At 47.0% G+C, this 26,264-nt stretch overlaps 1 protein-coding gene across 1 annotated transcript in view; it reads right to left on the bottom strand.

Moving 5' to 3' along the window:
* The window catches only part of LOC134452759 (protocadherin-16-like), a 162,949-nt gene that overhangs the window by 6,168 nt on the left and 130,517 nt on the right, over nucleotides 1-26,264 (bottom strand). The window contains exons 3-21 of the mRNA XM_063203327.1: nucleotides 25,204-25,392; nucleotides 22,575-22,806; nucleotides 22,019-22,255; nucleotides 20,592-20,666; nucleotides 20,188-20,408; nucleotides 19,211-19,985; nucleotides 18,353-18,540; nucleotides 18,089-18,185; nucleotides 17,776-17,933; nucleotides 14,565-15,414; nucleotides 12,379-12,618; nucleotides 10,263-10,388; nucleotides 8,633-8,842; nucleotides 6,491-6,903; nucleotides 5,698-6,151; nucleotides 4,586-4,699; nucleotides 4,109-4,320; nucleotides 2,417-2,568; nucleotides 1,185-1,315 (exon numbers count right to left, since the gene is read on the bottom strand). Of these exons, the coding sequence (XP_063059397.1) occupies nucleotides 1,185-1,315; nucleotides 2,417-2,568; nucleotides 4,109-4,320; nucleotides 4,586-4,699; nucleotides 5,698-6,151; nucleotides 6,491-6,903; nucleotides 8,633-8,842; nucleotides 10,263-10,388; nucleotides 12,379-12,618; nucleotides 14,565-15,414; nucleotides 17,776-17,933; nucleotides 18,089-18,185; nucleotides 18,353-18,540; nucleotides 19,211-19,985; nucleotides 20,188-20,408; nucleotides 20,592-20,666; nucleotides 22,019-22,255; nucleotides 22,575-22,806; nucleotides 25,204-25,392 (5,074 nt within the window). The remainder of the gene's footprint in view (nucleotides 1-1,184; nucleotides 1,316-2,416; nucleotides 2,569-4,108; nucleotides 4,321-4,585; nucleotides 4,700-5,697; nucleotides 6,152-6,490; nucleotides 6,904-8,632; nucleotides 8,843-10,262; nucleotides 10,389-12,378; nucleotides 12,619-14,564; nucleotides 15,415-17,775; nucleotides 17,934-18,088; nucleotides 18,186-18,352; nucleotides 18,541-19,210; nucleotides 19,986-20,187; nucleotides 20,409-20,591; nucleotides 20,667-22,018; nucleotides 22,256-22,574; nucleotides 22,807-25,203; nucleotides 25,393-26,264) is intronic.

The raw sequence follows: 26,264 nt of genomic DNA, 5'->3' as shown, positions 1-26,264 counted from the left end.
TTTAATGCAGTAACTTAATTACCAATTACTAATTAATTCATGGCCATAAGCTGTGGTTGTACCACTTGACGCCAGAGCCCAAGAAAGCACCATTGACCCATACACAGTAGAAGTACACTTACGGATGTAATTACAACATTAGTACATGATCTTAAATACAGTATAGTTTATACATCAGTTATTCCGCTAAACATAATGAGGTAGATACACTGTCTGAGCACTTCTAGTTTTATATTTCTGGATTCTACTTTACTTTTTAATACTTCTACTGTTTCTGATTCATAGACCTCTGTAGACAGCGATAGCTCTCTCAGACATTGTGCTGAGTGACGAGAAGCAGGAGTGAGGGGAGGGGGAGTACTTCATAGTCTCCTGATAACTATCACGTGTGAACTAGAGGCTCTTGAAAGCCATTGAGATATGGGAATGGTTATGGTAATAAGAAGTGATAGGGTTGTTTTAAGTCTGATCTGACTGGAAAAAGGAGCCCTACTCACTTTTCAAGCAGTGATTTTCTTTTTTCTTTTTAAAAGATGGCTCCTTTCCCTCACTCTCTGGCGTGTGCTGTGCACTTCCATAGTACTACACTATGACACGATAGATCTTTAGTTAAGTCTTTAATAATACATTACAAACCGATCATTTTTCTTCTGGTAACTACAAACTGTGTCTTAATAATGCACTAAAAAGATGGTTTTTTTTGTATCATTTACTCTCAAGGACATACACTTCCATTAGTACACCTCATTTTTATGACATCACTCTGCTCTATAGTAACATATTATAACTTGGTCATTGCCGTTTTGGTAAGAACAAACTTATACTGTTACAGGGTCCGTGTCTCAACCAGGGCTGAGCTGGGCCGGCCCACTAGGCATTGAAAGAGACAATGAAGCCTGTCACAATATCTAAAGTCATCTAATATGAGATATTTTGACAGCCAAAATACTTGATTTATATTTGATCTCAGAGAGGCCTGCTGTAGCGGCATGATGATGATACCATTGAGGGCAGGCCCAGGCCAAAATCATCACCAGTCCACCGGGAAAATACCCTGCATACCCTATAGCCCATGGTCTCAATCCGCTCAAGGTCCATCCTGGGTCCACCCTTGGTTCACCCATGGTGTCAACACATAAAAAGACACTGAAAACACAAAACAAAACATAAAAAACAACGCTCACTTTCTGGCACGCGCACTTCCAGCGGCAAGGGGATGGTGGGGCTGTTGTCGTTGAGGTCCACGATGATCACCGTCAGGACCGCCGTGCCAGCCAACCTCGGGCTTCCTCGATCTGTTGCCGTAACAACCAGCCTGTCCAAAGAATCACATCCAGGTTTAGAGCACTGGGATTCATTTACAGCAACTTCCTTCTTTTTTAAAATCACCCCCACAACTCCTTCTCCAGCAAATCAATTTAGTTTTTTAGCCTTTCTTCCAATTTTAGTTTCTATTCCTTTCTTCCAGAGAAAGAAAGAAAAAAAGAGTTAATGGAAGAAATGCAAAAAATCAAATTGTTTTCAGGGAAAGGACATGAAGCAAACACTGATAAAATAAACTTGAACCCCCAGCGGGTCACAATATGTGGGATATGAAAGTCCTGCTGTGAGGCGAAGGGCTGAGAGGAGAGGAGAGGAGAGAGGAGCAACCCCCCTGAATCAAAACACATGGGGAAAGCTGAGAGGAGCAGGGCCCATCACACACACACACACAGGGCGATAACACCAGAGAGAGAAAGAGAGAGAGAGAGAGAGAGAGAGAGAGAGAGAGAGAGAGAGAGAGGGGACAGAGAGAGAGAGAGAGAGAGAGAGAAAGAGAGAGAGAGAGAGAGAGAGAGAGAGAGAGAGAGAGAGATATGGTGTGTGTGTGTGTGAGAGAGAGAGAAAGAGAGAGAGAGAGAGAGAGAGAGGAGAGAGAGAGAGAGAGAGAGAGAGAGAGAGAGAGAGAGAGAGAAGAGAGAGAGAGGAGAGAGAGAGAGAGAGAGAGAGAGAGAGAGAGAGAGAGGAGAGAGAGAGAGGAGAGAGAGAGAGAGAGAGAGAGAGAGAGAGAGAGAGAGAGAGAGAGAGAGAAAGAAAGAGAGAAAGAGAGAGAGATGTGTGTGTGTGTGTGTGTGTGTGTGTGTGTGTGTGTGTGTGTGTGTGTGTGTGTGTGTGAGAGAGAGAGAGAGAGAGAGAGAGAGAGAGAGAGAGAGAGAGAGAGAGAGAGAGAGAGAGAGATGGAGTGCTAGAGTAGAGTACGGGAGGGCTGACTGGTACATTCCACTAAGCGAAGGGAACGAATCTCCCAAAGAGCTACAGTATGACCTCACTTAACTGTGCTGCCAGACAAGGAACACACACACACACACACACGCACATGCACGCGCACACGCACACACACACACGGACACGTGACACAAACACACTCCGCACTCACTTAGTCTGCGTCCAGATCTCGCGATCCATGATTGCTGCTGTGGTGATGCTGCCGGTCACCGGGTCGATCTTGAAAAGGCCGCTCATGCTGGAGGACTGGATGGAGTAGGTCACCTGACCGTTCTGACCCTGGTCCACATCCTCCGCCAACACCTGGGGAGGTACGAAACAGTTAACACGTGAACCCCACAGGAAACACACAATCAACAACGCAACTCCCTCGACCAATTCTCCTTGAGCAATTCATGCTGCATTGTTATTATTTTAGCAGAAATCTCAGATTTTGTAAGTACACAGAACACATCCTCAGCCAATATCTGCAAAGTACAAACAGTCAAAACGTGAACCCACAGGAAATACAGACTCCAGTGAATTATTGACAGCAGAGCGCAGTACATGACACATATGACTACTATATTTGGATAGAAATCTTTTGACAAAGGTAAGTGCACTGGACTTATCCTCAGCCAACATCTGGGAGGTAAAAACAGTTTGACATGAACCCAAAGGAATACTAGTACACGCTTCAGTGAGTCATTGACAACAGAGGGGAATGAGGCATGATGCATTACTATTGTTTCAATAGAAATCTCTGTTAAACCGATCATGTAAGTGCACTGGACGCATCCTTAGCCAACACTAGGGAGGTATAAACAGCTGAACATGAACCCACAGGAATACTGGTAAACGCTTCAGTGACTCATTGACATTTGCGGAGAGCAACACATGAGGTAGTATTATTATGATACTGCCAAATCTCCAAATACTACCTACTGCAGTGTACTGAACAGCATGTTTGTTTGTGCCTTGGGCTCATTAGATTAGACCAAATTGGAGGCCGTCCATGGGAGCAGTGGGAGGCCTGCTGACCAGAATGATGGGGGCCACTGTAGCAACATTCCTACGACATTACCAAGAGTCTAATGTAACTGATTACTTGTTACCAATTTTAGTAATAAAAAGTGTATAATAAAGGCTCGACATGAAAGTATGTTAAGCAATTTGAAGGCCGGTGTCCATATTGGCATTTGGAGGGCTGAGGGTGGGCCTAAATGATGGGGGCATTGTAGCAACATTGCTGACATTACTAAGAGTCTGAAACAACAGATTGATTGAGATGTGGTTCTCATGGTAAGAAGCCCTGCATGAAAAGGGTTAAACAATTTGTAAACTGTCCGTTTTAACAGTGGGAGATTTGCTGACTTGAATGATAGGGACATCGTAGTAATTTTACCAAGAGTCTTACATAATTGGTTATTACCATTTGGTTATAACTTGGTTATTACTATTTTGGTAACAACAAGCACAAAACAAAGGCTCTGCATAAACAGGTTACATAATTTGGAAGTTGTACACCACCAACGGGAGGGCTAATGCTGACCTGAATGACGGGTGGATCATAACAGATTAACCCCTTAGCGCATAACCTATGTTATAACCTTACTGTCACCAAAATTGTAATGGCTATGTCTTATCTGTTACTAATCTGTTACTTAAGGCTCTCGGTAATGTCATTGCAATGTTGTTATGATGTAGTTGAGTATTTTCAGCAAATAGTGAATAGGCCCTCCGTCGACCCCATCTGCACTGAGGCTACAATGTGCTCCTCATCATTCTGGTAACAAGCTGTGCATGAAAGGGTTAAAACAATGTGATGGCCATTCATTGTAACAGTGGGAGGGCTGGTGCTAACCTGAATGATGGGGGCGTCATAGCCCTGTGCCTCGCGCATGTATGCCACATAGTTCTGCAGCTGGAAGCGCGGCAGGTTGTCATTGACGTCCTGCAGAATCAGGTTCAGGGCCATGAAGGAGGTGGAGGACGCAGTCTCAGCCTTCACCACTAGGCGGAGTCTCGGGGTGTCCTCAAAGTCCAAGCCTTTGGAGCTCTGAACCCAGATCTTGCCTGTCGGTGGAAAAAGAAGAAGTAATGTGGTCAACGAAGTACAAATCTGTGAGGAGTTATGCAACAACAGTGTGAAAAGGCAAAAAATACAGGATAAAGAAGATCATATCTACAACGGCACATGGCACTATTTACGCCGCTCTCCCGTGATAAGAAAACGATTCTTGTCAGTGCCATGTCGACAAGGCCTCCAGGATCCTCATAAAGTTTCTGTCAATGTCTGTGTCTGTCAGTGAGTCTCTGTGTGTGTGTGGGCTGAGCTCACCGTCGTTTGAGTTGATGCTGAAAGACTGTTGTCTGTTTCCGCTGAAGATGCTGTAGCTGATTCCACTCCGGGAGCCGTCGGGGAACTGGGCCTGGGCTACAGCTACCTCTGTGCCTGTAGGAGAGGAGACGAGAGAAGAGAGGAGAAGGAGAGAGGAGAAGGAGAGAGGAGGAGGGGAGAGGAGAAGGAGAGAGGTGAAGGAGAGATGAGACAAGAGAGGAGATGGAGAGAGGAGGAGAGAGGAGATGGAGAGAGGAGAAGGAGAGAGGAGAAGGAGAGGACACCGTAAACTCTTCACTCTTCACATAAGAACAAAACAGCTGCCACATGAGAATGAGAAGCACATCTTTTTTATGTCAAAGGATGTTTTCTTGTCGTTTAAGGAGGGAAAAAACAACAGTGAGTCTGAGGACAGCTCATTCTTCTTTGTGTCTGATCAAAGGCCCTTATTCATTTATAAAGAAATAGCAGAGAGAGAGAGAGAGAGAGAGAGAGAGAGAGAGAGAGAGAGAGAGAGAGAGAGAGAGAGAGAGAGAGAGAGAGAGAGAGAGAGAGAGAGAGAGAGAGGGGGATCAATTATTTCAAGATTCTCTTTTTGGAGACCGAAGCACTTCTCTGATAACATAGTGCATGCTTTGTCATCTTCAATCATGTCAAATCAGCCATGCTACTAAACGTGAATCAATCAAATTTAAACTAGGCTGCATGCAATTGGTTTTAAGAATGCTACAGTATAAGACCAGATAAACCGTACAAGAATGGGTCTAAAGAAACAGATTCAGGGGATGCGTTGGCTCCGTGGACTAGGGCACTGTCTTGGTCGGGTTCAAGCTACCGACTCGGGTTCAAGTCCGGCACAGAGTCGTTTCCCGATCCTTCCCTAACTCTCTTTCACAATGCTTTCCTGTCACCATCTGGACAGGCCTGTCACCATTAAGTCATGAAGACCCAAAAAAAATATATTTAAGAAAGAAGAAACGGCCCTACCGTGTCTCTAACGGTAGGGCACTGGGCTGCTATGCCGCCGACCCGGGTTAGATTCTGGCCCGGGTCTTTTGCAAAAAAAAGATCTTAAAAATAATAATAAAAATAATAAAGAAACAGACTCTGACCTTTGACTGCGTTCTCCTGCAGGCTCACGTCCCTGGCCGCCCGGGAGAAGCGCACACCACTGTAATCCTGCTCCTTCACGTAGATGATCACCACCCCCAGGGAGGACTGTGACGGACTGCCCTGGTCCATGGCCTCCACGATCAGGGTGCGCTGGGTCTGTGTCAGCCCCTGCAGGGGCTCCGAGGCCCGGATCTCGCCCGTCAGCGAGTTGATGGCGAAGCCGCGCACCGGGCTGGCGAAGCGGTAGTAGACAGAGCCATTGGCACCAAAGTCCTTGTCCTCAGCGCGCATGGTTGCCACCACCTGGTGCATGGCCACGTTGCTGCCAATCACGGTGATGATGAGCGGGTCCTGGATGAAGAACGGAGCATTGTCGTTCACGTCCTGGATGGTGATGGTCACCTGGGCGGTAGCGTTGCGCGGCAAGGCCGGCGAGCAGTCGATGGCAATCACCTGTGGAGTTTATTGCAGAATATTTTCTTGTTAGTCAAGGAAAAGGTGGGAGGTCAATCAGGACCAGAGAGATTTGACGATCGTGACTAAATATATGATATGAAAATCATTTTTTGTATAGTAACATTGGAGATTACATTCACAATATTAAATTGGTATCTTTTCAGGGGACCAAGTGAAGATGGGAGGAGTTTGCTGTCAAGATGGCCACCTTAACATCTAATCCAAAACTTGCCGTTCACGGTCACATGCCATATTTACTCTACGTAACGGCGGACAACAACTTCAGTCAGTCAATTAAATATATTCAGCATATTGAGAGATGAGAGAAACCCCGACCTGGAAGGTGTAGGAGCTCCTCCGCTCTCGATCTAGTGGCCCTGCGATGGTGATGCGACCCGTGTCCGCGTCGACGGCAAACGCCCCGCCGGCCTCTTGACTCAGGAAGTACATGATCCTCCCGTTATTCCCGTCGTCGCCGTCCGACGCCGAGACCTCCAGCACCAGGGTTCCAGCGGCCGTGTCTTCCGGAATGTCGGCGGTGTAGCTGGGGTTCTGGAACGCGGGGCTGTTGTCGTTGACGTCCAGGATGAAGACTTGCACCTGGGCCACGCTGCTGAGCGGGGGAGAGCCGCCGTCCTGCGCCGCTACCTCCAGGGTGTACTCGGCCTTGGCCTCGCGGTCCAGGCCCCGAGATGTGGAGAGCGCGCCGGTCGCGCCGTCCAGCTGGAAGTCACCGTCGGGGTCACCAGCTGCAGGGAAAGAGGGGGACAGCGGGACAGAGAGAGAGAGAGAGAGAGAGAGAGAGAAGGGGAGAGAGAGAGAGAGAGAGAGAGAGAGAGAGAGAGAGAGAGAGAGAAGGAGAGAGAGAGAGAGAGAGGCGTGAGGCGACTGAAGACATACATGTGTTGATATACCAGCTGCAGAGTTGGGGGGGGGTCAAGAAGATACACGTGCATTGACAGTGCCGCTGACAGCTTTTGCTGGGCTCAGGACAAAAACATCTGAAAAGGTCCCTACCGCAATACCTACAATGCAATGGGGTCCCAATTCTGGGCCCCTCCATTCTCTGGGACCGTGACAACTGACCCCTTTGTCCCACTGTCGTCTGTTGTCGGCTGATGTTGAACTAAGGTTCAGTGGCTAGAGATGCGTATGTGGGGGGTGTGGGGTGAGGGGTGAGGGGAATGTGCAAGATATACGTGCCTTAATATTCAACTGAAGTTCAGTGGCCTGGCCTGTCTGGCCTGGCCTGTAACATCCTGTCCAAGTCTTATAAAGTCACGGCTAAGTTGGGAGAGCAAAGCCAGTGATTTTGGCATTGGCTTTTAACGATGAAGATAAAGAGTTTCATGTTTCTAGCTGAGGCAAGGTGGTACTTGTTGAGACAGTATGGCAGGTCTGGGAACAGTGCATAGAATGAGTACACATTGAGCAACACATCAAATACACTGCGTTTCATCTTTATTTTGAAAACTGTGCTTTGCCACCATCGCAGGTGATGTCTGGGAGATAACTGAGAAAGCCCATGTGAGATCTGCCGCCTCTAGCAAGTGTTTTCTTTGAAGATGTCACAGCTTGACACATGAATGCAGATAGCTGCTGTGACCTGATTGCAAATAGCTGCTGTGACTGTCATCCCTACACACACGAGCGCACACACACACGCACACATACATGTCCACACACACAACCTTCTGACACCTTCCACCTTCACACAAAACACAAGAGAGAGAGAGAGAGAGAGAGAGAGAGAGAGAGAGAGAGAGAGAGAGAGAGAGAGAGAGAGAGAGAGAGAGAGAGAGAGAGATTTTTGGCTTTCCCAACCAAAACCCACGGAGCTTTAGTTATCACATTATCACATTGTCTTCTCATGCTTGCAAGTCAGACTCCCATGTGTGCTCACATGCAGGGGGTCTAGGTCAGTTGCTGCGGGCCCAGGGAGACGTGGGATTCAGAATTGGGCCCTTACATTGTATGCATTGACATTGAGAGAGAGGGCCTTTTTATATCCTTTTGTCCTGGGCCCAGCCAAAGATGTTAGCGGCCCTGCTCACGTGAATCTCACCTCTGAACAGCAACCACACCTGAGGCACTATGTTGCCAGATAAGAGGCACTAATAAGCCTGCTATCCGTTTCAAAAAGGCAGGTTAATATCCACAAAGGGATTTGGGGATAAACATGGGATATACTGCCTGGGTACTTGGTACCCTGTGAGATGTATCGTACTGTTTGAAAGCCATCATGGAATACTAATGAAGCCATGCTGCAGTGACAAGTTTTTATATAAGTAGTCAAGTAGATGTAAGATTGCAAGTCGATGTAAAAGCAACATTGACTCTTATATGGTTATAGATCCTACAAAATGCAGAACAGTGCTTACAGTAAGGCCACAATTATCAGTAAGGTAGATATTCCCAAAAAACATCCCAAGATCTTAAATAGGAGAAATACCGGTATATTATATTTAAATACTGTACCTATGATCCGGTACGTGACTGTCCCACTGTCCCCTGCATCCTGGTCCTTGGCCCGCAGGACGCACAGCTCCACGGGCACCTGGTTCTCCGGAACCTCAAGGGTGTACTGAGTCCGGCCGAACACCGGCGCGTTGTCATTCTCGTCCAGCACCGTGATGTGCACCGTGGCTTTGGCAAAGTTTGGCGGCATGCCACCGTCCTTGGCATAGACTGCAGCAGAGAGATGTGAATGATTAGATAAAAAGAGTCAGCCGCGGGATCTGTGTGTGTTTGCGTTGGCGTATGTGCGTTGGTGTGTGCGTGTGCGTGTGCGCGTGCGTGTGCGCGTGCGCGTGTGTGCGTGTGCGTGTGCGCGTGCGTGTGCGCGTGCGCGTGTGTGCATGTGCGTCTGTGTGTGCGTGTGGAAATGGATAACTGGAAAAGGCTAGCAGCTGTGAAAGTGCTGTAGTGCTACAAGGTTAAAAGTGCAATGTCAATTCAACAGGATTTGGAGAATATATACAGTATGGTTCCAATCGATTTGGAGTTCATTCAACACTCTGAATTGAGTTTAATTTGACACTAAAATCAAACAGAATTAAACGGAATCATCCATTCTCAGCATAGTGTTGAATTAACACTACATGTTCCACTGTGTGTGCTGTAACAGAGGGATCAGACATGTGTGCTTCAAAGTATGATGGTGTGTGTGTGTGTGTGTGTGTGTGTGTGTGTGTGTGTGTGTGTGTGTGTGTGTGTGTGTGTGTGTGTGTGTGTGTGTGTGTGTGTGTGTGTGTGTGTGTGTGTGTGTGTGTGTGTGTGTGTGTGTGTGTGTGTGTGTGTGTGTGTGTGTCTGATGGCTGGGCTGTCATAGAAGATCATGCAGAGCCATAGATCTGTCAAAAATGTGAACGTTTTTCAACTTTTTGACAGAGGCATCACTTTCAAGAAACCGTACATGACACCATCTCATGAGCAGCAGCAAGAGACATGACCCAGTGTAAAGTGAATGGGATGTATGTGTCTGGGAGGAATGCATGCGTCTGACCATGGCCTTAGAAGCTGGGGTAACACTTAACCTGACACCAGCGTCTTGTGCATGACAACACAGTGTCATAATAGTATCATAACAGTGTCATGACACAGTCATGGATGAGTTATCAGCATAATGTCAATGTCATAAATGTTTTATAGTCATGAAAAGTTGACATTGTTTGAGTTGTCTGCACCATAACCGAATGTCACATAATGACAACAATCATAACATGTTTATGACATTGACAGAATGTTTATACCACTAGCATGACTGCATGACATGACGTGACACTGTTATGTCATACGTGTGACACCAGTGTCCAGTAAAGTGTGACTTGATGCTAGCCTGGTGAACCAGCGCCACCCGCTGGACGGCAAAAGGTTTTGTCTACGGGTGGGTCTGGCCTCGCATAATGATTCAATGAAGCCAGAATGCCATGAATCTGGCAAACCAATTACAACGCAAAGATGTGTTTTGAATCAAAGCGGGCAGGGTTTTGAGGGAAGGTTGTTCTCATCAACAATCTTCGGATGTATTATGCATCGAGGCCAGACTAAATTAGACATCCACATTTAGTCTGGTTTATCAGGCTAACTTGATGCTGGTGTCCTGTACCTGTCAGAGTGTGGTGCTCCTGCTCTTCTCTGTCCAGAGCTTTGGTGACAGTGATGACCCCTGTGGTCGGGTCTATAGCGAAGCCTTCCTCAGACACTCCCCCATACGTGACATGTCCATTTGACCCTGTGAGGAGGACAAAGATTTCCACATGATGGTCACTGGATGTGAGGGTCAGCTTGCTCTGATGAAAACTTTGTTCGAATGCACAAGGGCATTTTACAACATTCACAAAACAAGTTGTTGCATTTGAGCACAGTTCAAAGGCATTTACAGTTCAGCTTGTGCTCTTGGCATAAACAATTATTTACATCAATAAAATTATATACATACAGTATATATTTTTTACAAGTTAGATGTTTACATGTTTACTTGTGAAATTATATGGAAAAAAAATTGGCAGCCAATATGTTTGTAATTGTAGGTTATACGTACAGTATACGGCTACTAGTTTCCACTATTCAATCCAAATTGAAATATGTAGGTCAATATAACGTATTGTCCTGATTTATTTTTCCCTTGAAGACAGAAATACACCATGTGTTTCATGTGCTTCATCAAGAGCCACTCAGTATGCTGAGAAAGCATTTGACACTTGCACTTTCTCTTTGCCTTTGTCATTCTCTCCCCCTCTCTCTCTCTCTCTCTCTCTCTCTCTCTCTCTCTCTCTCTCTCTCTCAGCCCCTCCTCTGTCCTTGGCACTCCTTTGCCCGATTGCGTGCAAAGTGAGAGGGGCCTTGGCACCGACACCTCCCCTTACTTCACTAATAGTTCCTGGACGGGGAGTTTATAATCGCCCTGCTTCATGTTCGCCTGACTCACAATGTCAGAATGCAGCCTACACCCCTCTCCTCCTCCCTCCCCCCTCCTCCCCACCCTCCCAGTGTTTGATTAAAAGCAAAACACAGCCTGGCCAGTCGTCTGCCCACAGTGGTGGCGAAAAAACGCATAACATTAGGGCTTTCTAAACAATGCAACACAGATTGTGTGACTAGCGTAAACCGTGGCCTAATCTGGATAGCCTCAGCTGTGCTGCATGACTGAACGCAGGACAAATTTTGTCATTCGCCGCAGGAGGTCTCACAGCCTTAAACTACGTCCACACACCATGCTGCTTGCGTCTTGTTCTTGCTTACTCAAGCAAAGGTTAAAATAGTTTTGACGCAGAACTCGCGATATTGCATCACTTGTATTGTTTTTGCAGCCACAGGTTTCACATCACAGGAACACATACGCAGGGCCAGGCCCGGGGAAAAAGTCACTTAAAAGTGCCCCCGTTCAATATACTGTATAAAATGAAATGAAAACTCAATTTTGGGCCCCCTCTCTCCCTGGGACACTCGGTCACTCAGTAACCTATACACATAACGTTTTATGTTCCATATCATTTCTCGATGCTGTCACTAATCAATTAGTCAATGCATGATTTCAAGATTGGTTGCAGCCATGTACCCTATGCAATTGCAAAAGTCCTCTGTACTGTCCTCTTGCTCCCTTTAATTCCTGGTATTAACTATCTTAATATCTACATTCACTTAAGAGGACAGATAGTTTCTGTTTTATAATGTGTGGGGTCAGATGACAATGACGTTAATTTAATTGAACTTAATGCAATACAGCAATATATTGTGCCCAAGATATTGCAATAAAGAACAATGCACTAATTGCATTGCACAACTTATGATAGCACCCCCCTCCCCCTCCACAGCAGTTTTCATATTGCAGGACAACAAATGACTTTCTTGTATTGTCAACTTCTGGCTTGCCTTGTAGGCTACATTGAATATTCAGTGTTAAGATTAAAGCTTTTACTGGTTGACAAGTGCTATTACCCCCTGTTAGTGAACGCTTAACATGTGCGGCCCACCTTAACCCCTTAGTGCAGAGCCTATGTTATAACCTTACTATCACCAAAAATGTAATGACTATATCTTAATCTGTTACTTAAGGCTCCCGGTAATGTCATAGCAATGTTGTTATTATGATGTAGTTGAGTATTTAATTAGCCAACAGTGAATAGGCCTGCCGGCGACCCCATCTGCACTAAGAGGCTATGTTCATGGCTTCAGAAAGTGACCCAAAATAACTTCTAATTGAATAGCCCTGTCCAGTTCACCTTGGTCTCGGTCCGTGGCCGACACCGTCAGCACGACGCTTCCCGGCTCCTGGTTCTCCATGACCTGGGCCTCGAAGCGGCTCTTCTCGAACATCGGAGCCTCGTCGTTCACGTCGATCACACGCACCGACAGCACCTGTGTGGTGGAGTGCTGAGGGGTCCCGTGATCCTCCGCCACGATGGTCAGGTTGAAGGTCTCCTGCTCTTCTCGATCCAGGGCCTTGAGGATGGAAAGAGAACCTGGCAGAGGAAGAGAAGATAGAAGAAGAATTAAGGAGAAGGAGAGTAAGGGGAGTGAGGAAAAAATACTTAAGGAATGATCGTAACTCAGTGTTTTCTGGAGTGGTATATTTGTACATGCCAAGCAATAAAGGTTAATGCATGCACTGAAAACAGCTTAAAAAAGCTCCCCCACATCTGCGGGAGGGTGTAAACAAACTGAAGCTGTGAGTTGTTCAGCGAGAATAATGAGTATCCACAAAATGCGCTTTGGCAGGTAGACAACACTGCATATTAATATGTATACAAGCACACACACACACACAGACACACACACACACACACACACACACACACACACACACACACACACACACACACACACACACACACACACACACACACACACACACACACACACACACACACACACACACACACACACACACACACACACACACACACAGATGTTTACACTACCTGTGAGAGCTGCGGGAGCTGCTTTGGGGGCCTTTAAAAACTACCCTGGCTCAAACTTTTTTCCTTATTTCACTCACTTTGAGAGAGTGGCAGTAAACACAGTCATTTTTTGGCTTACCAAGAAACATTCAGTGCAGTAGAGCCTGGTATAAACACAACTGGCCTATCACAAATACATCAGGCCACTGGCTGCACCACACAAACCATTACTATGCAAACAGTCTCAGGCCTCACAATGATATTTTGCAAAGAACATTTATCTTAACCATAAAAATATGTGGCCAGAAATAGTAAATGTTAAGCACTGTGCCCTAGCAACGACTCCCTACTAAACGCTCTCTCCCGGTATTAAAAACACAGTTTTTGTAGCTTATCTGTTGTTAAAAGGTTGATCTGAGGTGAGAGAGAGAGAGAGAGGTTCACGAGAGTTTAAACAGAAGCACCAATGTCATGATCCAGAGCTGTTCGCTCCAGGGAGACGTTTGTATACTGCATGTGCCTTCAATGTTGTTTATATTTCACCCGACACACTTCAGCATTAAACACTTCACGTTGCTGCGTGGGCCAGCTTCCGCTCCCCACCGTGAGAGAGAGAGAGAGAGAGAGAGAGAGAGAGAGAGAGAGAGAGAGAGAGAGAGAGAGAGAGAGAGAGAGAGAGAGAGAGAGAGAGAGAGAGAGAGAGAGAGAGAGAGAGAGAGGGGAGGGAGTGGAGGGAGGGAGAGAGAGACAGACAGAGATGTAGTGAGATAGATGGAGAGAGAGTTAAAGACAGAGACAGTGAGAGACAGAGAGAGAGAGAGAGAGAGAGAGAGAGAGAGAGAGAGATGGAGTGACCGGAGTCTATGCTCCTGTACTTTAATGGCCAAAAGATGCTCACTGCCAGACCTCAACCTACAACACTTGCAAAAACTCTCAAACATACTCCCCGGTGTCTGGTCAGTATCAGTCCATTATGCAGTAAACCACGCTGCTCTATGTACAATATCTAAACACGGGATGTAACGTCTACCGATTCATAGCTCACACAAACACACACACACAGACAAACATAATTTAAAGCAGACGTTGAAAATCAAAAGCGCATTAATTTATGAACCATTAGACATTAATGCAATAAAAAGGTTTTCCTCAGCTGGCAAATGGATTAAGAGTCTTTGGCGTTTTGCTCCGATTCAGGCTGTGCATTAAGTAGGTCCACATTACCCCTCTTTGATGGTGGGGGAAAAATTTTACACTAATGGATGTTATTCATCAAAGAAAAGGGGGGTGGGGGTGGGGGGTTGAGCTTCGCATATCCAAATCAAATAAAATCTGCACTCCCGTGAACATAAATCTTTCATGAAAATTACTCTTTCATGCAAAGCAAATCGACCTGGAGTGGTGAAAAATAATAAAGCATGCCAAACAGATGGGAATTTGAAGGGAGTTTGAGAGGAAACTGGAGCTAACTCTGCACACGTTGGCTTCTGAAAGGGACCAGGGCTTACCAGTGTTGGGATTGAGGCTAAACCTGCCGCCAGTGTTGCCTGTCTGTATCCGGTAGGACACGCGGCCGTTTTCCCCCTGGTCCGCGTCGCGCGCCATGACGTACAGCACCACAAACCCCACCGGCTGGTCCTCCATGACGCTCACGGCGGTGGGCGAGCTGAAGACGGGCGCGTTGTCATTCTCATCCGTCACGTAGATGCGGGCCGTCACCGACCCCCACAGCTGCTGGCTCGGGTCCAGGCAGGAGTCGGTGGCTCGGACCACCAGGAAGAGGGAGGAGGTGGCCTCGTGGTCCAACTCCTGGCCCAGGGTGAGCACCCCGGTGCTGGGGTCGAGGGTCAGGAGCTCTGCGTCGTCCGGCCAGCGCTGCTGGATGGAGTAGCGCACCTCGCTGTTGGGCCCGCTGCCGTCACGGTCCGTGGCCTGGAAGGTGTAGATGGAGGAGCCGGCCGGGGTGTTCTCGGGGATGACGATGGTGACGGGGTCTTCGGGGAAGTGCGGCGCATGATCGTTGCTGTCCTGCACGTGGATGTCGAGGTGCACCATGTGCGTGCTGGGGTAGGCCTTGGAGAAGTCGTCCACCTGGATCTGGAGGGTGTAGTGCGAGCCTTTCTCGTAGTCCAGCTCGCGGACCAGGTACACGTCCCCCGTGACGCGGTCCACCATGAACGTGCCGTCCCTGTCGGTGCCGCCCACCACCAGGTAAGTCACCTGTCCGTCCAGCACCACGTCCCGGTGGTCGTGAGATCTCACGGAGCCAATGACGGAGCCCGGCTTGGCGCCCTCAACCGAGTTTATTGCCATGTTGAGAGTGTTGGGGTTTTGGGAAATCCGAGCCGTGCTTTGAATCTGTTGAGAGATGAACACGGCGTTAAGGATTATAAATGGCGAGTCTTTGAACAAATGAGGAATGTTAAACAATTATTGAAATAGCGTAGCTCCCATTATGGAGGCAGGCTTCTTTCATCACCATAGAAAGCTTGCTAATAACAGACTTTGGTATCCGAAAGCAGATGGGAAACAAATGCACTCGAAATGTATTCAACTCAATCCACTCCTTACAATTGACAATGAGGCAAACAAATAAAACATCAGTAAATCGCAAAAGCAAAAATAAAGTCTGCTTTACGAACATGTCAACACTTAGGGCAAAGGAAATGGTAAACTTGATAATAATGATCAGATGATATTTTGAGGGCTTCAACTCAAAACATGCTGTAAAACAAGTCAAGCACAGTCGTGTGAAGCAATCTGGCACTTGCGAGGAAAAAAACAACTGAAAAATAGCTGAATAGTTGCACATTGACTTGACTTGATTTCTTGTGTTGTGTTCTCGCTGGCTTGCCTGAGATATGGGCTATGGGCTTTCAGATAAGTCCAACACCACTCCAAGCACAACACACTGTACATGGGCTGTTTAACCTGAACCAATTTAGCCGCAATTAATCTGTCAGACATGAAAGAGGCATGAGGTCATTTCCTGGACACTTCTTCCCATGACTCGGCCCCTAAAGACCTGCGTCGAGCGGACTAGCAGAGCACTCCTCTCCTTTCTGGTCTGCATTAATTAACCCGTAAATTAGCACACTGAGGGATATGGAGTGTAACTGAAAAGGATGTAAAGAGAAGTCACTCCTCACTTTTCACAAACTTCACACATATAGTAAAAAAGATAATCAGGAAGATATCTACAGTAAAAAGATAAACAACACCAAGATATGGTCCTTTATCTGGAAAAAAGGTTACAAAGTGAAGTACACTATTGGTTGTATGATCATAAAACATCAAATGAACACCAACAGATACAGAGAGAGGTCTAACCTCACATTTCAGAATCTTCACACATCTACAGTAAAAACATCAACATCATCGAGATTTGTTCCTAAATGGAACGAATAAAAAGGGACAACGCAAAGTACCCTCTTAGTGTTATGATCATAAAACGCTAGTGTTACATCAAAGGATTTAGAGATACTTCCCTCCTCACATTTCACAATATTCACACACTGAGATCTAAAAACAACATCAACATTATCAAGATATACTGGAGATATGACATTGGCCAAAGCAAAGTGCACTCTTGGTGTTATCAAAATAAAATGTTAGCGTTTACGTTAACGTTTTGCATGGAACTGAGCGTGCACAGCGCAGGGTGCGCTAGTAGCTACCGTGCTGCCGGAGAATAGGAGGGAAGGGGAGGGGCGGTGGCGTGGCATAGGGTGCGGAGGAGTGTGTGTTTTGCGTCCCTTGTCTGCATGATCAGAGAGAAGGGAGCCGCAGCTGGGCCTCATCACGAGGGCCATCTGGGAGCGTTTGATCCCAAGGTGCTTTTCTCCCTCCGCTAATCTGGGAGTCACACAAGCGCACGGCGTGGCTAGCTGGGGAAATCGGAGGCATCTGTTCTGTCTACAATTAGCATCCTGTTCCTTCTTTTGAACATGCACCTCAGCAAAAAATAAAAGTACGAGAGGTTGGGTGGAGGAGGGCGTATTATGAGTAGCCTACATGGATGGAAAGCACATCAGGTCTATGTGGCATTCTACAGTTACAGTCATTTGGTTCTCTCTCTCTCTCTCTATCTCTCTCTCTCTCTCTCTCTCTCTCTCTCTCTCTCTCTCTCTCTATCTCCTATCTCTCTCTCCATCCTTCTTAACCTCCCTGGAAAAACAGAAACTTCTCAAAGTGTATTTTTGACAGGCTGAGTCAGCTCGTGGTGTTGTATATCGCCGTCCCTCTACAGTTACTGCTGCAGCACACAACACTGTACAGAAATATCAAAATGCAGCAATATTTCACCAACCACATGTTGTGAGGTTGTGAGTGCATTATCGTGAGGCTCAAAGTTAAAAGGCATCAGAGATTTGAAAGTGCAACTAAGGGACATACGTCAGAACAGAGTATGAAAAAGTACCATGTTTGTGAGAGATGCTGTGAACGGGCAGCCATAGCCTAATAGTTAGGGAGGTCGTCATTAGATCAGAAAGCTGCAGGTACAAATCTTGTAACCACTCTTACCAGACAGAAGACTGTCTCTACACCTTCAGCTATGGCTGAGGTACACTTGAGCAAGGCATCCAACCCCATATTGCTCCAGGGACTGTAACCAATACCTGAAGTTTCTCTGGACAAAAGTGTCAGCTTAGTCTAATGAAAGTAAATTAATGTGTGGGAAGGTATGCGATGTGCATGTGCATCTATGGTTTTATTCACCTCTATGCGCAACACGCTGCTTGAGCTCTGAGGAGGTGACCCTCGGTCAGAGGCCGACACCGTGAGGGTGTACTCCGCTTTCTCCACTCGCCTCAGAGGTGACGCTGAGCGCAGCTCGCCCGTGTTTGGATTCAGTGAAAAACGCTCTGCTCTCGCACCTGAACACAAAAAGAAAATCAAACATGGCAGAAATAGACAGAAGCACAACGTGGAATAAAACAACAGGCATTACCAGTATCCAATATATAAGAAAATAATAAATGACTGATGGTGTGTCAGTAAAATTGAACCAAGCTTGTTCATGCTGGCCAACCTGAGAGGGAGTAGAATATGGTGCTGTTCTCTCCCTCATCCGGATCTTTGGCTTGAATGGTTCCGAGTAGAGTGCCAGGTGGAACCCCTTCCGTAACCTGGGACACATTTCAAAGTATCCACAGTTAGTTTCACAGCTACAGAGAAGGTCAGTCAGAGGGGTTGGTTTGCATTTCTCAAAAGTGTCGTTGTTAGCCAGTGATGCCTTTGATTAGTGTAATCCTGAACGGGAGAAAAATGGTGAGCCACTGATTGATGATCCTACCTGAATCAGAGACTCTTGGCCGGGTTGGGTGTGAGTGAAGGCTGGGGTGTTGTCATTGTCATCCAGCACTGTGATGTGGGCTGTACCGGTAGCACTGCGCGGTGGGGTGCCACCGTCCTGCACCACCACCACCACCTGGTAGCTGGACTGGTGCTCGCGATCCAGCTCTGTGCGCGTGCTTATCTCCCCTGCAGGCAGAGATGGAATCAAGACAGAGATGAATAGAGAGAGGGAACAGAAGGATTATAAAAAAAGAAGAAGAAAGCAGAGGGTAATGATAGAACAAAAGCAGGCAAGTAGCTCATTTGAGTTGAAATGAAACAAAAAGAACCAGACTGTGACATTTTTATAATAAAAAGGGGGAGTTTCTTGGAAATTTCTGTTACAAATTGGAGCCTCTAATCACACATGGTTTGGAGTCCAAGAGATGTGGTAGGAACCTGGCTTTCCTTGCCAGGACCTGCATTCCGAGCCAGACCTTCATCACGGCAGACCATGACTACTCTGCATCCTCTCATCAATAGACTGGTGTGTTGCATAAGCGATTCGTATGATTTTCCCCATTGAAAAAAGTGTGCTTCAATTAGAAATCAAGTGCTTGCTAGGGGTGATGAAGGGACCATCAGAAGGGTTGTGGGTGTGTTCTGATTGGGATGCCTGGCACTTTTATATAGTGGTCAGGTTAGGTGTCCCAAAGTGCCGGGATTGAATCCAGGTGGGGCAACTGTCCTCCCCTTAGCTACACGTAGGTAGATACGTCTTAAGGTGTATTCTATATTTGTAGTTAATTCCATGGCAATGACATTCATAATGTATTACTACAGACTTACTTACTAATCTTACAGTGCCTTTTTTTACCTGTCTGTGAGTTGATCTGGAAGTGCCTGTCACTGTGTAGGAGGCGGTAGGTCAGTCGGCTGTTGAGACCAGCATCCTGGTCGGTGGCTACTACTCTCCCGAACCCTGTTCCTTCCGGAAGGTTCTCCCGCACGGCCAGGAAAACCCTCTCCTGGGAGAACCGGGGCGAGTTGTCGTTCTCATCAGTGACCGACACCCTCACGGTGGCGCTGCCAGTTTTCTTCAGGTGCCCACTGCCCGAGGTGGCCAGCACGGTGAGCAGGTAGATGTCCTTGGCCTCCCGATCCAGCGCACTCTTGACGAAGAGCCAACCGCTGTCGGGCAAGATGCCGAAGCCGGCGGCGTCGCCATCGGGGCGCAGGTGGTAAGACAACGAGGATGACATTCCGTTGCCGTTACCGTGTCCATTGCCGTTACCGTTTCCATTTCCGTTTCCATCGCGGTGTCGGGCGCGGACCTGGAGGAAGCGAGTGTTGAGGGCCGTGCCCTCCTTGAGCTCCACGCGGTAGGTGAGCGTGTCGAAGGCGGGGCCCTGGTCGTTCTCGGCCTGGATGTGCACCACGAGGGTGAAGGTGGAGCTGAGCTGGGGCGCGCCGCTGTCCTTGGCCACCACCTGGAGGTCGTAGCGCGGCACGCTCTCGTACGCCAGGCTGCCGATGAGCCGCACGTCACCGCTGCCGCGGTCCACACCGAACGTGCGTTGGTTACTGCCGCTGCCTGCTGATGCAAGGTCGAAACTCAGCTGGCCGTTGGGGCCAGAGTCACGGTCCTCCGCCTGATAGACAGACGTCAAATTCAGTTAATTCAGGATGGCGCTATCAGATAATGTATTCACATCTCATAGTGTAACATTAAGTACATACTATTAAACATATTATCGGTGGCACTAGACAAAAACACCAGGCAAAAAAAGATGCTCTGTCTGGCGGGTTCATCTAGTCTACTTGGCTCAAAACACCCCACAAAACAACACATACCTGGACGCGGTACACCACGGTGCCCATCTTGGTGGCCTCTGGCAGGAGAAGGGACTCGGAAGAGGAGGGCAGGAAGGTGGGCGCGTTATCGTTGACGTCGGCGATGGTGATGCGGACCCGCGTGTGGCCGAAGGCGGGTGGAGTGCCGGTACGGGCCTGGATCTCCAGATTGAGGGAGGAGCAGGCCTCGTGGTCCAGCGGGAGACTGGTCCTCAGAGCACCTGATGTACCAGAAAGCAGAATACATTAAGAGACAGCCTCTCTTTGTTGTTACAGTTCTTGTATAGCAATGTCCAAGTTGTGTTGTATTACTGAAGACTGTGTAATGTCAAACAGTAGTAGAAGTGTTTTTGTCAAATTAATAATGCAGGATTCCAAATAAAAGTAATCTGATTGTATCTAACCTGTTTCAGGGTCCACTGTGAAGTAACCTTCGGGGTCACCAGATGATATGGTGTAGAGGATGTCTTTGGAAACACCTGTAAAGGAGAAGAGAAGAGTAGAGAAGAGAAGAGAAGAGAAGAGAAGAGAAGAGAAGAGAAGAGAAGAGAAGAGAAGAGAAGAGAAGAGAAGAGAAGAGAAGAGAAGAGAAGAGAAGAGAAAATGAGAAGCACAGAGGAGAGGAGAGGAGAGGAGAGGAGAGGAGAGGAGAGGAGAGGAGAGGAGAGGAGAGGAAAGGAGAGGAGAGGAAAGGAGAGGAGATCAGAAGAGAGCAGAGGTCAAGGAGAGGAGAGAACAACAAAGCAGGGCAACTCAGTTCACAACCTTGTAAGGTCATTCCGATTCCAAAATCCATTTTTAGTCCTTCATTTTTCAACAAATCAGCACCATTAATGTTTTTCAAAAAATGACTGTATCAACAGAGTCAGGATAAGGAATTTTACACGGGCGTGAACTGCCCCGATACAGTATAAAGTACAGCTGGTCTGCTGTTTGTACAAGTGGATGGTGGGAACATACTTCATCAAGACACTGAGCCATGCATATCAGCATCTTTGATTGACAGTAATGTATACATCTGAGTTTCTGGATTAAGTCACATTGTTGGACTGTGCATCATGGAAACATATGATGGATGACTTAGGAATATGCATATGGACATCTGCCGTCAGTAAAATATATCTCAAGTATGGCGGCATCAATACTGTTACTGTTCACCAGGGCCGCTGACAGCTTTTTCTGGGCCCAGGGCAAAGCCATCCAAAAAGGCCCCCCATTACAATGTAATGAAAACCCAATTCTGGGGGCCCTCTCTCCCTGGGCCTGGGGCAACTGACCCCTGTGTCCCCCCTTGTCTGTTTCCCTGCTTCCCCACTTATACACTAAACAGTTTTTGGTTTGAGTTGTTCTTTTGTTGTACAGAGTGCACTACTGAATGACAGAATATCTCAGCCTCAGGTTCACCTAAGTTTCCTAAGGCAGCTGTTTGCGGCACAGCAGCATTCTGTTGAAAATCAGTAATCAGTCAAACCGAGTCAGTTCTCCTGACATCCACTGTAAATGCATTCCAATGCAACAGATGGGGAAAATACAGATGTATGAAAAAGCTTAAACCAACTCGGTACAGCAGTAAAACTGTAAAAAATTGCAAGCCAGTTAAATGTTAGACAAGTTGCCGTGCTGCCTTAAGTTTGTAAGCTACTAACTGAGCTCAAGGCTTAACTCAACTCGAGGCTTTGATTTTTATTTTAGAGTTGATATTTTAGATCCCCCATTGATTGCATGTTCTCTTTGCTTTTTCCCAAGGGCTGTGCCCGTTTTTCTTAATAGAATGCGTTGTAACGGACAGTGACAAGGTAAATGTGAACAGCTAGCTGCTAAAGGCACTCACCATGCCTACTGCTGGCTCTGACCATGCCGACCTCCGTCCCTCTCAGCACGTCCTCCGACACGGTGAAGAAGTACTGCGCCTGCTCGAACACAGGGGGCGCCACCGAGCCCTCCACCACGCTGATGTTGACGCGGGCGTTGAGTGGGGAGGTGAGGCCCCCGCCGTCCTTGGCTGAGATGACCATGGACAGGACGGAGTTGGCCTTGCCGTGAAGGGAGCGGGACAGCGAGATCACACCTGGAGGAAAAATCCAAGAGGGAAAATGTTGATGATGAGTCACTTGCTCACTCTCTCAAACACATTCACATTCTCTGTATCTCTATCTCTATCTCTATCTCTGTCTTCTCTCTCTCTCTGTCTTCTCTCTCTCGCTCTCTTTCTCTCTCTCTCTCTCTCTCTCTCTCTCTCTCTCTCTCTCTCTTTCGCTCTCTCTCTCTCTCTCACACACACACACACACACACACACACACACACACACACACACACACACACACACACACACACACACACACACACACACACACACACACACACACACACACACACACACACAGACCTGTGTCTTTGTTGAGAGTGAAGAATCCAGAGCCTCCTCCTGGCACGGTGCGGTAGGTCACCCTCCCGTTCTCTCCGGCGTCGGGGTCGCTGGCCGTCACCTTGACGACAGAGGTTCCCGGTGCACTCTGGGTACTCAGGCTGACGGCGTAGTTGAGAGGGTAGAAGGTGGGCCTGTTGTCATTGATGTCCTCCACCACCACTCTCACATGGACATCGGAGCTCACACCACCCTGGTGAAAACATACAGAATTGAAGTTTACATGCACATTCTGGCATAATTACGAAGTAGAATAGGTCTATACATCTGAAAGTATGTACGTAGGCCTAAATACAATGAATTATTATTACATATTATAAAGTTACCACCACCCTAACATGAAAATGTTAACTCACAGCACCCTTGTCAATAATACAAATAGCACTTTGCACTGACTTTCCCATGCTATTTAGTAACATGAGTGTGCACCTTAAAAGATTTTCTACCCATAATACACATATGGACTTAAACTCTTGTCATAAATACAGGTTGCACTGAATTTTCCATTATATTACATTTGTACATTACATTGCATTACATTTTACATACAGTAAACAGTTTCTTGTTCTGTCTTTGGATTGCACACTATAAAGGTATCTGTACAGTGCCTAAACCGTTTCTGTTCATTAGAGCACCTTCCACTGTTACTGTGTTTAGCATACATCTAAAAATATCCACAGTATCTATACATAACTCTCCTTGTACATTACCTACTCAATTGCATGACTTACAACTTGCATGTGCAGCGAAAAAAGCGATACAGCTAAGGAAGGTTGCCCTACATTTGACTTGGAGAAGTTGAACTCTGTGACTCTTTCCTAGCTTGACAAAAGCCACAAATCGAATCCGGAACACCTTCATTTGTGCCAAATGTATGTAAATCATGGATATTCATGAGAAGGAGTCATAAATATCCATTAGGGGACTGAATGGTTTGTTTGGTTTAGACAACATTTTGCAAACACAGCTTTATGACACCATTAATAACCCAGATGGAACAGAACGGGAACAACCAGCAGCTGCTGCTTCCATAGCAAAGTGTGTGTGTCTGTGTGTGTGTGTGTGTGTGTGTGTGTGTGTGTGTGTGTGTGTGTGTGTGTGTGTGTGTGTGTGTGTGTGTGTGTGTGTGTGTGTGTGTGTGTGTGTGATCGAGAGAGAGAGAGAGAGAGAGAGAGAGAGAGAGAGAGAGAGAGAGAGAGAGAGAGAGAGAGATAGAGAGACAGAGAGACAGAGAGAAAGAGGGAGCGAGAGAGTGAGAGAGTGAGAGAGAGAGCAAGAGAGAGCGAGAGATAGAGAGAGGTGTGTGTGTGTGTGTGTGTGTGTGTGTGTGTGTGTGTGTGTGTGTGTGTGTGCGTGTGTGTGTGTGTGTGTGTGTGTGTGTGTGTGTGTGTGTGTGTGTGTGTGTGTGTGTGTGCGCGTATCTGGTGATCAGGGCACCCTTGGGACAATTTGTTTCATTGCCTTTTCATTAGAAGTACCTTGGAGCATTGGCACAGGCAGTAAAACAGTGACCACTCCACAGTGCATCAATGTCCTTGGATGACGGATAGGCGATTATGTGTGTGTTTGTGCGTGCCTCTGTGTGTGTGTGTGTGTGTGTGTGCGCGCGCACACGTGTGCATGCGTGACTGCGTGCGTGACTGCGGGTGTGTGTGTGCATGCACGTGTGTGTCTGCCTGTGCCTGAGTGCACTCTTGTGCTTCAATGATGCATGTGCATGCTGCAATCTATAGCAATAACCCCAGCAAAGGTCATCATGATCTCTTTCTGCATGTCCTCCAATGGAAAAACAGCTGGCTCTTAAAAACGGCACCGTACTTTTGGGCCATGGAACAAAAAAAGATGAGAACAAAAAAAACATTCGGCCATAAATCGGTGTTATCTTGCATAATGGAAAACAAAAACACTGCCTTTCATCCCATGTCCTGCCGATGTGGCCTGCCTGTTCAGCTTAGCAACAAACCGCTACTTGGTCAAATGTTAAGGTTAGGGTTTTGAGAAACCTGTTGGTTCATTTGCTGTATTTCAGCTTTAGGTGCCACAGGACTAAAGACTTTTCACATTTCTTTACCTCTCCTAGTAGAGTATGTAGAGTAAGTTTGTGTTGGGGCCAATGCTACTAACAGGCTTGACTGGGCCCAGGACAAACCCATCTGAAATGGCCCTTCAATAATGTACATACAGTACAACATAATAAGGGCCCAATTCTGGGTCGCTCCTGTCCTTGGGACAGAGACAACTGGCTCAATTGTCATCACCTGTTGGCGAGCCTGATTAGGGCTGCTGCCTCACATGGGTTGCAACCTCTGTCTGACAAAAAACCTTGGCATTTCGATCATTTTGCATAAGCAATGGCAAAACGTTTTTTCCCCAGAACAGACCAGTAGACTCTTACTTACTTCTTACTTGCTGAAAACACTCATCTACAGCACAACAACATGGCTATGACAATGCAAGGAGTCGTAGGTAACCGATTAAGACTTGGTCATTACCATTTTGGTGACAATAAGGTTAAAACAGAGGCTTTGTGTTAAGGAGTTAAAAACTGAGACTCAGGGAAAACTGGGACAGTTGGCAACACGAGTCTCACCCCGTCCACTGCGGTGACCGTCAGGTCGTAGCTGTCGGCTCCCTCGTCGCGGTCCAGGCTCTCGCTGGTGCAGATCTGCCCCGACTCCTTGCTGATGGTGAACTGGCTGGGCACCGTGCTGCCCACCCCGCCTCCCAGGGAATACGTCACCGCACCAAACGCACCCTGGTCCTTATCGGTGGCCGTGACCTGTGGTTAGAAAGACACAACAGAGAGAAAAGGTTGAGGATGGGGTGTCCATGTAGAGCCACTTTAGGGATCCCAAAACTTCCTAACTCTGGTGCACTGCTCAGGGCACATGATAGTGGCTGAAGGATTGGTTGACACTTTCAAAACGTAAAACTTTGCAGACTTTATTTTTCTTTGACGATATTGGGGATATATATAAATGAGGTTTCTAGGTTGAGAGCACAGCACATGGTATTTACCGTTCATGTACTAAGGGAGAGAGAGCGTGAAGGCACAGACCATAGTGAGATACAAAGAGTGATATATGTACAGAGTAAGTGAGAATTGAATTGAATTGAATTGAATTGAATTGAATTGAATTGAATTGAATTGAAGACAAGACAAGACAAGACAAGACAAGACAAGACAAGACAAGAGAAGAGAAGAAAAGAAAAGAAAAGAAAAGAGAAGAGAAGAGAAGAGAAGAGAAGAGAAGAGAAGAGAAGAGAAGAGAAGAGAAGAGAAGAGAAGAGAAGAGAAGAGAAGAGAAGAGAAGAGGAAATGGTGTGTTTGTTAATAACGTGGAGCCTCGTTTGGGATATTTGATGAGGTTTCTAGGTTGAGCGCGCAGCAGCACACAGCGTTTAGTGAAGCACCAGCATCTGCTTGACACCCTCTTATCACCAGGCAAAAAAACAGCTAATGAAAACAATATGGGCTCGCTACAGTGACTTCATCCATGCCTCAGGGTCTTTGGTTTCGCCCCATCAGCGTTTCCCCGCCACACATCATCTCCCACGGGCCCGCCATCTCCCCCCCCTTCTCCTCTGTTCTCTTTCCTATATCTCCTGATCTAACTTTCCTTACCATCCATCTGTGACTCTTCCTCTCTC

Source organism: Engraulis encrasicolus, chromosome 7, assembly GCF_034702125.1.
Source record: "Engraulis encrasicolus isolate BLACKSEA-1 chromosome 7, IST_EnEncr_1.0, whole genome shotgun sequence".
NCBI classification, from domain to species: Eukaryota; Metazoa; Chordata; class Actinopteri; order Clupeiformes; family Engraulidae; genus Engraulis; species Engraulis encrasicolus.
Note: the sequence above shows the minus strand (reverse complement) of the source record. Positions and strands in the feature narration are given on the sequence as shown.